Source organism: Halichoerus grypus, chromosome 6, assembly GCF_964656455.1.
Source record: "Halichoerus grypus chromosome 6, mHalGry1.hap1.1, whole genome shotgun sequence".
Classification (NCBI taxonomy): Eukaryota; Metazoa; Chordata; class Mammalia; order Carnivora; family Phocidae; genus Halichoerus; species Halichoerus grypus.
In genome coordinates, this window is record NC_135717.1 from 8892286 (window position 1) to 8905170 (window position 12885).

The window sequence follows — 12885 nt, forward strand, 5'->3', positions numbered from 1 at the left end:
GATCTCAAGACCACTTCTGACCGCCACAGCTCGGGGGTGCTCTAGCCTGGAACTATGTCCTCTAGCTTTGTCAAGGTTCAGGCCACAAGGAAGGTGTCTGGCTGTGATTGAGGAAAGACCATACCAGATCCTGGGGGATCCTGCCCCTCAGGCAGTACCCGAGGCTCCCTCCACTTAGAAACGTGGTCAGCTCCTTGGCCTGAGATGCTCTGAACGGTGCTCTCTATGGGATTTGTAGCTATCTGAGGCTCCTGGGCGAAATTGGGAGGAGAGAACTAGGGTAGAAGTAAAGGAATGTCTATTTCCCCGAGCTCCTGCTCTATGCAGGGCCGGTGGTAGTGTTAGACAATTGGTGTGTGTCCTCTCGACGTAACCTTCCTACAGCCTTTCCAGTGGAATCCTGTGTAAACTGCCTCCCTTTACAGGTGAGGCTGTTGGAAGTCTGTCACTGTATTAAGCCTTGGTCATCTTTGCACAGCCTCCTGCTTCATACAGAGAACCAGGGTGTAGTGGGGTTCTCTCTGGACCCTGAATCCTATCTGTGCAGTCCTCTGGTCCCTGCTCAGTCTGAGCCAGGAGCCCAAAGTACAGCTTATGGCCTGGCTTCTCCAGGAGCATTCTGCCTCTCCTCTCCACCGGAAGCAAATGCCCATCAATTTGTGTCGACCCAGACTGCCTGAGGCCGAGCAATAGACCAAACTCTCTGTCCTGGAAGTCCTTTGAGAAGCCTGATGTGAGGCCTGGCCTCTGACAGCCATGCTGTCAGTCAGAATGAAAGGCCTCATGTGTTGGTGAAGCCCAGGGAGGCAAGAAGGGCTGGGTCTGGCCAGTTTCCAGCTTCATCTCAGGCTATCACAACCCCTAAGGAAACATCCCTTCCCAGTTGGTTTGTGTTCCTCAAATATAGACATGTGTTCTCACTGGAGCTGCATTCAGCAGCCCAGCTGTGTCTAGACAGCTCTGGGCTGACAGAGCGCCACACACAAACCTCCTGGTTTGGAGAGAGGCCAGGCCCCTGCAGGGGAGGGTGAAGAACCTTCCTACCGGTGGGTGTCCAATATGCAAGGACAAGGCTTGTGCTGGCACCCTGCTCTCTTGAGAGAGTTAGCGGCTTTGCTTGCCACCCAAAAAGCTGTGTGGATTTCCCAGACTGGTCAGTTCATAGGAAGATTGGTCTCTCTGACCCCATGAAGCCAGATCCTCAAAGTGCTTCCTCTTACCACTCTTCCATGTGCCTGCCCCATTCACCTGCAATCCCTCCTGAAACCATCACACTGAATCCCTCCTGAAAGCCTCAGAAAGTGCGATCTGTGCTCAAAGAATCTACAGGGGGATGTCTTAAACTTGCCATTTTGATGCCGCTGTTTTGAACAGGTCACTAGGAGAAGGATACTTGGTAGAAATCATTACATATGAAACAGTGGGCAGAAACTATACTTGGTTGATGCCGCTAGGATAAAAATCTGACTAAGGATTGTAAAATTCACACAAGAAAAAGACTTGATCTTGGGAAAACTGATTTTGGCTAAACAAAATTGAAAGTGGAAAAAAATAGGAATTGGTTAACTATGAAATAAAATCAAGGAATTAAATTGGCTCAATGGAACTCACTAAGGAAAATACTTTTGGCAAAAACTTGTCAATATTAGTTTAATGGTCTATGTAAATGCTCATTGGCAAAATATTCTTAGGGTGCAAATGGCAGAGCCAAGAACATCTTAAACCTTGTAGAGTTTGGAGTAACGCTGAAGGGGGTGAGCACTCTGTCGTCCTCCTGCCCAGGCTAGCAGCACCCCGATCTCAGCTCACAGGGCTGAGTCCTCTCTCTCTGCTATTAGGTTCAGAGACTGTTCTTCCTCCTGCGCTTTATCAGCAGGTCAGGGCAGTTCTTGCTTGACCAAGGAGAGCTCTCCCTTGGGGAAGGAGAGAAGTCTGGAAGAGTTGATCCCTGGGGCTGGGTTTTCACCCGGATGCCTAGAGACCATCCTGCCACTCAGGAATAAAGGGATGGAAGTTGCAGTGGGGAGAAAGCAGGTGGGAGTTTGAGGATGGGCTCAGCTACAGATGAGATAGGTGAGGAGCCAACATTTAGGTTGGCCTATGGAAGCTGTGGGGCTAGATGCAAAGCTTGTCCTTTCTGCTCTACTCACTACCTCCCTAATGTTCTGAGCACTGGGCTTTCAGAGACAGAGGATCTGGGATCTGACTGGGGGGTCAGAGTGGGGAGGTCCTTAGGCACAATCCAACTGTGGCATCTGTATGTATGACATCAAGTCAAGATGGCCCCATTAGTGAAGAAGGCAGGAATGGTGACTAACAATTTGTTCATTCAATGCATGCTTATTGAGCACTATTCTGCACGAAAAATCCTGGGCACTGGGTGAGGATATAGTGAACAAGGAGGACAAGGTCCCTGTCCTTATGACCCATACATTCCAGTGGGAGAAGATTGACAATAATGCAAGCAAACAAACGAGTGCAGTAATGTCGGATGGTGGCAAGTGAGGCGAAGACCAAGAAACTCAGCCTGACAGCCATGTAAAGATTAGATTGTAGGGAGAAAATAGGAAGCAAGAAGTACAGTTGGGGAGTATGACATCTTCAGAGAGAGAGGACAGTACCTTAGTCTAGGATGTTAGCCCCGGAGCTGGAGTGAAGTTGATGGGTTTGGAATATATTTAAGTACTGAAGCTAACAGATTGGATGTGAGGGGCTGGGGGAAAGAAGGATTTGCGTCATGGACTTGAGTAACTAGGTGGATAATGGTGCGTCCTTCAAGGCTGAGAAAATGAAAAGACAGATATTGGAGGTGTGGGCACGTGTGAATGAAAAGTTCTGTTTGGGCTGTGTTACATTTGAGATGCCCATGAAGCATCCAAGTGGAGTCCAGATCAGTGGAGAGATCAAGCAGGGGCTATGATTTGGGACTCACTGGTATACAAATGGGATTCAGATCCCTTAGACTCTAGATCTTAGGGTGGTGGTTCTCCAGTAGCGGTGACTTGCCCCCTTCTTCCAGGGGACATTTGGCAACATCTGGAAGCATTTTTGGTTGTTACACCTGGGTGGGGGGAGGTTTGCTACTGGGTGGAGGCCAGGGATGCTGCTAAACGTCCTGCTATACCCCCCCCAGCACAGAATTATCTGGCCCCGAATGCCAGTGGTGTTGAGGTGGAGAGCCCTGTCCTAGAGAGAGTGTAGACAGAGAAGGAAAGAGAGGACAGCCCCAGGACCTACTTAACGTGAGGAGATAGAGCCTCCCGCACGGAAGACTGAGTAGCAACAATCAGAGGTAGGAGAGAAGCCTGGAGAGTGGAGTGTCCTGGAAGTAGAGACCATTGGGAAGGAGGGGTGCTAAACTGGGCTAAATGCGGACAGACTCCATCCTTCGAGCCCAGAGAGAAGCTACGAATGGCTTAGGCAAGGTCATCGTTGATGACCTTGATTAGACAATTCCTGTGGTTTGATGGGTTAGAAGCTCCAGGGGAGAAGGTTGCATTTCTTCCCTGATCAGAATGTCTCATGTGTGTGCTTTCATTAATCCACACACAGCAGGGAGGTTCTGTTATCCTGGCTTTACAGAAATGGCAGTATTACTATTACCCCCATTTTATAGAGGTAGAAACTGAGGCATGGAGAGGCTAATTACTCCCCATGGTCAGGCAGCCGACAGTAAGTGGCACGGCCAGGAGAGTTTGGAGGTGAGGAATTGGAGGCAGTGAGGTGTCTCCGTAAAGGAGAACAGAGATGGGTACAGAGGATGTTTGCTGCTGATACGAATGATCCATGTGGAGGCTGAAATTGACCCTGTTGGAGGGGAGGCTGAGAACCAAAGTCTGAGTTCGTGAGAAGGATCCCGGGGCCCATGTTGAAGGGTTGACCTTTCCCAGGAGCATGATACCAATAATTCTAACTATTTTGAGGAAGATTACCCCTAGACTCAGCTTCTCTCCCACATGCCCCCTGCTGGCCTCTAGAGGCCTGCTGGGCAGCTCTCTGTAGTCGCCCCCCCCGCCCCTGACCCCTGCTAAAGGGTGGCCTCCCTGTAGGAAGCTGCTGCACAGGCCCAGCCCTTCCCGCTCCGTGTCCTTGGGGCACCAGAGGCTGGACGTGCTCAGGAACCAGGATAGCAAGTAAGGGCAGCCCTGCAGTCAGGAACCAGAGCCCAGGCTGGCTGGGCAGTTCGATCGATACACATCAGCGATTTTCCACCCAAATTTGACTGCCTCCATTCTGATCCTAAGCCTACAAGGCCCCGTCCCAGGGTCTTTGCTCATCACTCTCTCCCTGCGATCACCACACACACCAGCCTCCTTTAGACTCTCTCAAGTACGAAATGTTCTTGCCTTCTTCACCCTCTCTCCCTTCTCTACCTGGCTAAGTCTTGCATAGCCTCCTGAATCAGGAGCTAGAGAGGGCTGTCTGAGAGGTGACTGCTAACAGCCCCAACTGGATGAGGCCCTCCCGCTAGCTCATCCTCCCACACTGGATGCTGACTCTTCGGTAGCACCGTTCCTATGTATAATGGGGTTTTTTTGGTGCAGTGTCTGTATTCCGTGCTGGGCTAGAACCTTCGTGAGGGTAGTCTAGTTTACCAGTTATTTCCAGGGCCTGGCATACAGTAGGTGCTCACTAATTATCTGCTGACAAAGAAGGGAATCGCTGACTGTAGTAGAGCCTACTTGGTACTTCTCTGGCTCCTACACGCTGTGTTCAGCACTTTATTCTCCTCGACACACATTTTACTACAGACTCCTGAAGCTTTCCTGATCACCTGCATGATTTTCATCTTGGTTTGAAGGTGTGTAAAGGAGTTTAATCCAGTATCTTTGGCCATTCACTTAAAATAGAAAGAGGAACTAAGCTTTTACATTATTGATTCTTCCCAGTAGGATGGCTGGTTTGGTTTTATGTGAACCAACAGAGCTTTACAACATCTTGAATCAGGTCACAAAACTATCCCGACTGACTGAACCCAACTATCTCTGCTTATTGGGTAAGTGCTTTAAAAAAACTGTGTTGTGTTCTGTATCCTTCCAATACTATTTTAGGTGAATCACCAAGCTTACGGGGATTGGGGCATAAATGACTATAGGAAACTGTTAGACTCCTTTGACATAGCTTAAAATGCTACTACTAATTGTCACTTGACTTGGAAATAACTCCAGATTAAATTTAGAAGTTCTCAGAAGACTTGTGTTCTTGTTTAGTGAAACATTTCGAACATCTAACAAATATATATTAAGACTAATAAATGCCCATGTACCCCCGCTCAGATTTAACATAAATGTTATGCATAGATGTACCCCTCTTTTGTACCCCATCCCAATCCCATTGCTTCTCCTCCCCAAAGATGACAGCTTCTGTATTTTTTTTTACATTTTTACTATAGATGCAGGCGTCCCAAAATGTGTTTAAGAGTGGTTAAGATGGCACATTTTATGTTATGTGCATTTTATCACAATTTTTTAAATTGGGGGAGTAAACATCATAATACAAGTTCACATTTATACAAATTGTACCGTAATGTACAATTATTCTGCAACTTGCTTTTTCTTGAAATTTTTGAGATTCCCAAGTCTAAATGTGAAGATCTATTTTAACTGTTAGTTAGGGTAGTAGACATTCCTAATCAGTTGTGGTGTGTTGCTTGCATTGTTTCTGTTATGAACAGTGTTGCACTGAAGAACCTTGACCTCTTATTTACATGCAAGAGTTTCTTCAGGATACCTACCTAGAAATGGAATTGCCAAGTTGCAAATTCTGCTTCATTACATTATTGTCAAATTGCCCTCCAAAAAGATTGTATCAGTTTGCATTCCCATCATCAGTGTAAGAAACATACCCACCAATACCTGGCTTTTTCAGCCTTTAAGCTTTTTGCAGTCTGATTGATGTGAACTTGTATTATGATGTTTACTCCCCCAATTTAAAAAATTGTGATAAAACGCACATAACATAAAATGTGCCATCTTAACCACTCTTAAATGTACAGTTCAGGGGTGTTAAGTATGTTCATCATGTTATACTGCCTTATGTGCACCACTTTCCATCTCCGTAACTTTTCCTCTTGTAAACTCTAAAAGGAACTCTATACCCATTAAATACTGTCCTTCCTCCCATCCCTTAATCCCCTGAAAATCCCCATTCTCCTTTCTGTCTCTATGATTTTGACTACTGTAGGTCATGTAAGTGGAATCCTATAGTATTTGTCTTTTGGCTTATTTCACTGAGCATCATAATGTCCTTGAGGTTTGTCATGTTGTAGCATATTGCAGAATTTTCCTCTTTAAGGCTGAATAATATTCCATTGTATGGATATACCACATTTTGCTCATCCATTTATCAGCAGACATTTGGGTTACTTCCACATCTTAGCTATTGTGAATGATGACGTTATTATCATGGGTGTACAAATATCTCTGAGACCCTGCATTCATTCATTCATTAGTCACTCGTTTATTCACACATCCATTTACTCATTCATTTATTTATATATTTATTCATTTATTTACCTATTCATTTATTCATTCATTCATTTGTTTATGGTATATAAACCAGAAATGGAATCACGGGATCTTTTGGTAATTCTATTTGTAATGTTTGAAGAGCTGCCATATTGTTTTCCATAGCAGCTGTGCCATTTTACATGAACCCAAGGGTTCACAAGTTTCCAATTTCTCCACATCATTGTCAACGCTTGTTATTTTCTGGTTTTGGGGGGATAGTAATCATTCTAATAGGAGGGAGGGAATATCTCATTATAATTTGGATTTGCATTTCCCTAACGATTAGTGATGTTGAATATCTTTTCATGTACTTCTTGGCCATTTGTATGTTTTTGGAGAACTATCCAAGTCCTTTGCCCATTTTTGAATCAGGTTTTTTTTTTTTTTTTTTAACTGTTGGGTTTTTAGGAGTTATCTACATATTCTGGGTATTAATCCCTTATTAAGATTTAATTGTCATGAAGTTCAGTTTGTCTTTTTTTTTTTCTTTTGTTGCCCATGCCTTTGATGTCCTATCCAGGAAATCATTGCCAAATCCAATGTCATGAAGATTTTGCCCTATGTTTTCTTCTTCAAGTTTATACTTTTAGGTCTTACATTTAGGTCTTTGATCCATTTTGAGTTAATTTGTGTATGTGGTGTTAGAATAAAGGTCCAACTTCATTCTTTTGCATGTGGATATCCAGAGGGAGAGAGAGAGAAAGAATCTCAAGCAGGCTCTATGTCCAGTGTGGAGCCCAATGTGGGGCTTATCTCACGACCTGAGATCATGACCTGAACTGAAACAAGAGTTGGATGCTCAGTCGACTGAGCCACCCAGCTGCCCCTCATTGACGTAATTTTTAATACATACAAATATGTAGTTTTAGTTTCAGAACCTAATATAGGCCTGACAATCAAAGACTTCGTTTTGGAAGAAAGGTCTTAGGTCCCACTCAATCTCTAGTAAAATATTTTCACAGACTGCAGTATTTTTATGCCATTTTTAAAAAAATATAAGGTGCCCCCATAGCAACACCAGGATAGTTACAATTCATTTGTGACCTCACCTGTAGAAAGAGGCGGTCATGGGACAGTTTGTTAAAACTCCACTCTCGGAATTTTTTAAAAAAGATTTTATTTATTTGACAGAAAGAGAGCATGTGAGTGCATAAGCGGGGCCAGGTAGCAGGGCCCTCTGCTGAGCAGGGAGCCCCATGTGGGGCTCGATCCCAGGACCCTGGGATCATGACCTGAGCCAAAGACAGACGCTTCACCGACTGAGCCACCCAGGCGCCCCAATCAGATTTTTTCATCAGTGCTTTTCCTGATCTTTCTCGTACCGCCAAAATCTGAAACCTGCCTCAAAGAGATCATCCGATAAAAGAAACGAAATCTAAAAGTGATTATTTTGGAATAGAACCCAGGAGATCAGAGTGGTTCAAGATTCCCTACTGGGACCATACTTTATCTTTTACTGCAACGTGTAATGATGATCAGCAAGAATTGCCAAAAATCCTACATTGCGTGCTTTCATACTCTCCGGTGACTGGCCAGAGAAGCTACAGAAAAGTTTGGGAGTCCATACCCTTTGTAATGCAAGTGCCCCCATAGGCTGAATTGCAAGATAAATACCATTCATTTGAGGCCTCGCCTATAGAAAGCTGTCGTGGGACACCCAGGACACCTACTAGTTTGTGAACATCCCTGAAAAAGCATGATTTTGTAAAGATTTTATTTTTTTAAGTCCTCTCCACACCCAACGTGGGACTCGTACCCACAACCCTGAGATCAAGAGTTGCAAGTTGCATTGAATGAGCCAGCCAGGTACCCCAAGTGTGAATTTTTAATCCAGATTATACTTGAGTTTCACCAGTCTTTTTCATTGTATTTATAGGAAGTTGCAGCTGGCTGGCTAGCCGACAGTCCTACCGCCTCTCTTATCCTGAGTTTGTTCTCAAGCTGTCTATGGCTTTGGAATCTCACCAGTGATATTCTGTATCATTTGAAGGAATAATCCTGCCTCCTCCCTCCAGCTTTGCAGTTCCCAAATATCACTTAGAGTTTTTTATTCAGCTAAGTAGCTGAGTATGGACAGCAACCACCTATAAAGAAAGGGTTTTCTCAAATACATGATTTAACACTGTGATTTAGGAAGTAGATGTACTAAAATAGGCCAGAAAAAATTACTGATGGTTGGTATTTGTGATAAAAATCCATTCAATATAGAGCCTAGTTGTTGATCTCTTGCCAAATCAAAACTGAGAGCTGTGAATTTACTATATCCATTAAAAATAAATAACCTATGAAATATAGATTTTTGGCTTAGATAGAAGATGGGAAAATCAAAATCAATGTATTGAACCTGCATGTTTCATTTGCTCACAAACTTATACACACTAAGATTCTACAAAAAAAAAAACTATTGCAGCAAATGGAACTGCCCTTTTGATTTTTGCTTGATTTCTTCATTGACCCATTCGCGTGCTGTCAGAAAACTGCCTTTTTGCAAATAAGCCTAAAAGTATCCTTCCAAAGATACCTATATAAATATTCATATATAGATCTAAAGTATTACTGTTCAACATAAATGTTATTTCTAGAAAAAACTTAACAGCAGAAGTTAGAACAACCAACACCGTATGACATCTTGAGCCACTAAAAAAACATCAAGTCAAAAAAAATTCAAAATCACTGTTTTTATGATAATATATGTAAATATTGATCAAAACTGAGGAAATAAATACCTGGATTGACACATGTCAATAGTTGGAAGAATTTTTGTTCAATTTAAATGTCTTATCTCTTAAAAAAAGATTTAAGTGCTAACCTATAAAGCAGGCAAATTCTTCAAGTAATTTGCTGTTAGGAATGCCGACTTTTATAGAGCTGAACAAGGAATGAGAATAAACTAAAATGAAACAGGAGGATAGACACGGGAAGAAACTGACCAGTTGTAGCTGGACAGATACTACTACATATCATCCTGGCCCACTCATTTCAATTAAATGCATGAGCTAACAGATTCGGTGTCTGCTGATTTAGTATACTAACTCCCTTAGATTTGCTAAAATTCCTGCGACAATCAGTAGGCACACATGAAGTCTTAAGGAAAAGACTACCACTTAAAAATCAGCATTGGACACCAACTAAAGCAGTCTTTAAAATATTTTTATTACCCACTATTACTGTGAATGAATATAAACTGTAATCAGTATTCCAAATTAAGAACTCTAGCCTTGTCCAAAGTTTAATGACTTCTGGGGGCACCTGGCTACCTCAGTAGGAGTAGCGAGGGACTCTTGATCTCGGGGCATGAATTCAAGCCCCACCTAATGACCAGAAGTCATTAAACTTCTGCTTATCAGCTGTTCCTTCCAAGAAATTTTCTATTAACCAAATGGTGATTTGCTGTAATCTTTTTCCTTCCTACAAGAAGGAGCACTCTATTTTCTTCCCTACCAAGAGTAATTTTTGGCTGTTTTGACTCCTTTTGAGTTTTCCTTTAGCAGCAGTGGTGATTATGGGAAGAGATCCTGGGCGCTGTACTTTCTTTTAGATTCATTTCGCATATTGGACTTTTCCTTTTTAGGATCTTTTCAGGAAGGAGACTTTTTGGGAATTGGCTCCTTGGGAAGAGGAAGCTCCAAGGGTGGAGGTGGTCCCCTCCCACCGGGGGGCCCCTCCTGAACAGGCTTGCTGCTTTTTTTCTCTTGATTCATGTTTCAGCATTTTTATCTTTATGTTTTTTTTCATGCAGGTATTTTGCTTTTTATTCTCTTTATTCTCTTCCATTTTGCTGTCACCTTTTGGCACTTACTATTTTAAAATTTGCTTTCTACTTTTTTTTTCTTTTTTTCTTTTTTTTAAGATTTATTTATTTTAGGGAGAGAGAGAGCATGAGCAAGTCAGGGGGAGGGGCAGAGGGGGAGAAGCAGACTCCCCGCTGAGCATGGAGCCAGACACAGGGCTCAGTCCCAGGACTCTGAGATCATGACCTGAGCTGAAATCAAGAGTTGGCTGCTCAACCGAATGTGCCACCCAGGTGCCCTCTTTTTTTTTAGTGTATATGCAGGCATTTATTTTAGTTACTAAAATCTGTATCTATAGGCTTTTTTTGTAGAAAAGCAAAGATACAGGACCCTCTCTAGAAGGGTGCAGGCCCAGGCAATGCCTGCAGCGGGTGCTACCAGGCTTTCCTATTGTCTACACAGAAGCCATAATAAGAGGCTCTACCCGCCCCCCCCTCCCTCCCCCCGGCCAACTCTCCACTTCCCCAACCCCTGCAGTTGCTGAACCTAAGGAATGGCTTGCCACTTTACATACGCACCTAATATCTTAGATATAAATATCACATACAAAGCCTGTTTCTGGAAGGATAAGCAAAAACTGATAATAGTTTCTGGGGCACCTGGGTGGCTCAGTCAGTTAAGTGTCTGCCTTTGGCTCAGGTCACGATCCCAGGTCCTGGATGGAGTCCGGTGTCAGGCTCCCCCACTGGGCCGGAAGTCTGCTTCTCCCTCTCCCTCTCCCTCTGTGATCTCTCTGGCTCTCACTCTCTCTCATATAAATAAAATTAAAAAAAAAAATCCTGTTTCCAGTGGAGAAAAATGTATTTAACTTTTCACAGTGAGGGTGTGGTCACGGTACCAAGGACTTCTCCTTGCCCTCTAGAAACCTATTATGTTTAATAGGAAGAAAACACTGGAAAGAAGAGAAAACCCATTTCCCAACAGCCACCTATGTTCCCAGCATGCTCCTGCTGTTTGGGTTTGCAGGAAGAGGGCCTGCTGCTGGCCTCTGCAGAGAGCAGATGGTCCCCCTTCCTCACTGCTCCTGGTCACCGTGGGTGACAGATGCAGACCCAGGCAGAAAGCCTCTTGGATCTCCAACTGTAGGAATCTTAACTGCCTGATGGTCCCAGATGCTGGGCCTCAAATGCATCACTGCATTCTTCCCAAAGGCACACCTCCCACATTGGCTGCACCCCCCCTAACCCCCCGCCCACCCCCCCGGCCTTCAGTGACATGAGCAGCAGGAATACTAAGGCAAGCCCATTCCTGCAAGATGTAGGATCCCTCTCATGGGTGTCTTTGACTTGAAGACTCCCCATTGCCTTGACAAAACTTTCTTAGAACTGCGCTGTAGTCTACAGACCTACCTCCCTTCCCTCCCTCCCTCCTTCACAGGGCTCCTACCTGCATCATGACTGGTAGATCCCTGTCTCCTTTTCTCGCACATAAATTTCCCTCATAAATCTCTTGCACGTCTTATCCTATACTGGCATTCGCCCCTGAGAGCACTCAGGCCATTGCAAATCATACAGAAGTTGGAGGCTGAGAAAAACAGATGGAAAGGTGGGATTTATGCCTTACCGCTTGGGCAGGTGCTGAGGGTCCTGTCCTGAATGGTAGAGGAGTGCGGATGTTTCTCTTTGTCACCGGTTCTTCATCGCTCGCAGGATCACTTAAGGAATGGACTTCGGTTGCTACTTTCCTGTAGCTTTTCCTGGTTTTACAGGATTTTGCTGAACCATTTCCTGTATGCACATCCATTTCTTTAGTCTCTGTTGCTTGGATCATCAGGCATTACTGCAAGTCTTTTCTATTTTGAAACCTTATCTTTTCTCCCCGATTTTTACAGCCCATTGTTTTATATATATATACATATATACATATATATATGTGTATATGTTTATATGTTGTATCTAGCAATCTTTTTTTTAAAAGATTTTATTTGAGAGAGAGCGCACACACGAGCGTGTCCATGCACACGAGCGGGAGGAGAGGCAGATGGAGAGGGAGAGGTAGACTCCCCGCTGAGCAGGGAGCCCAATGCGGGACTCGATCCCAGGACCCTGAGATCATGACCTGAGCCGAAGGCAGACGCTTAACGATTGAGCCACCCAGGCGCCCCAGATATCTAGCAATCTTGATGTGCTCTCCTGTTAATACTAATTGTTTGTGGCTCTGTTGGAGTTTCAATATAGACAATCCTATTTATGACGGCTCCAGTTCTTTTCAATTCTTATACCTTTTACTTATTCTTTTTTTTTTTTTTTAAGATTTTATTTATTTATTTGACAGAGAGATACACAACAAGAGAGGGAACACAAGCAGGGGGAATGGGAGAGGGAGAAGCAGGCTTCCCGCCAAGCAGGGAGCCCGATGCGGGGCTCGATCCCAGGACCCTGGGATCATGACCTGAGCCAAAGGCAGACGCTTAAGCCACCCAGGCGCCCCTACCTTTTACTTATTCTTATCTCACTGCATTGCTGTGCCCTTTGCTCCCAGTGTGGTGTTACAGAGACACAGGGACTGTGAGCATTTTGTCTTGTTTCTCCCTTTACTAATCACTGTGATGTTTGGTGTAGCTATTCAGTAGTTTTTCCCATGAG

The 12885-nt window shown here is 44.1% G+C and overlaps 1 protein-coding gene across 18 annotated transcripts in view; it reads left to right on the plus strand.

Annotated features, from left to right (window-relative positions):
- Nucleotides 1–12885, plus strand: part of STYXL1 (serine/threonine/tyrosine interacting like 1) — a 61710-nt gene that overhangs the window by 4099 nt on the left and 44726 nt on the right. For 11 of the 18 annotated variants that reach the window (XR_013448714.1, XR_013448716.1, XR_013448715.1 and 8 more), the window contains exons 2-3: nucleotides 4752–4801; nucleotides 4890–4996. Coding sequence is in view for 15 of the 18 variants with exons in the window: in XM_078074446.1 (XP_077930572.1) it covers nucleotides 4894–4996 (103 nt within the window). In the remaining 3 variants the exon portion in view is untranslated. Of the gene's footprint in view, nucleotides 1–1864; nucleotides 4802–4889; nucleotides 4997–12885 lie in introns of those variants that run through there. The other 7 variants (XM_078074451.1, XM_078074453.1, XM_078074455.1 and 4 more) reach the window with 5 other exon arrangements.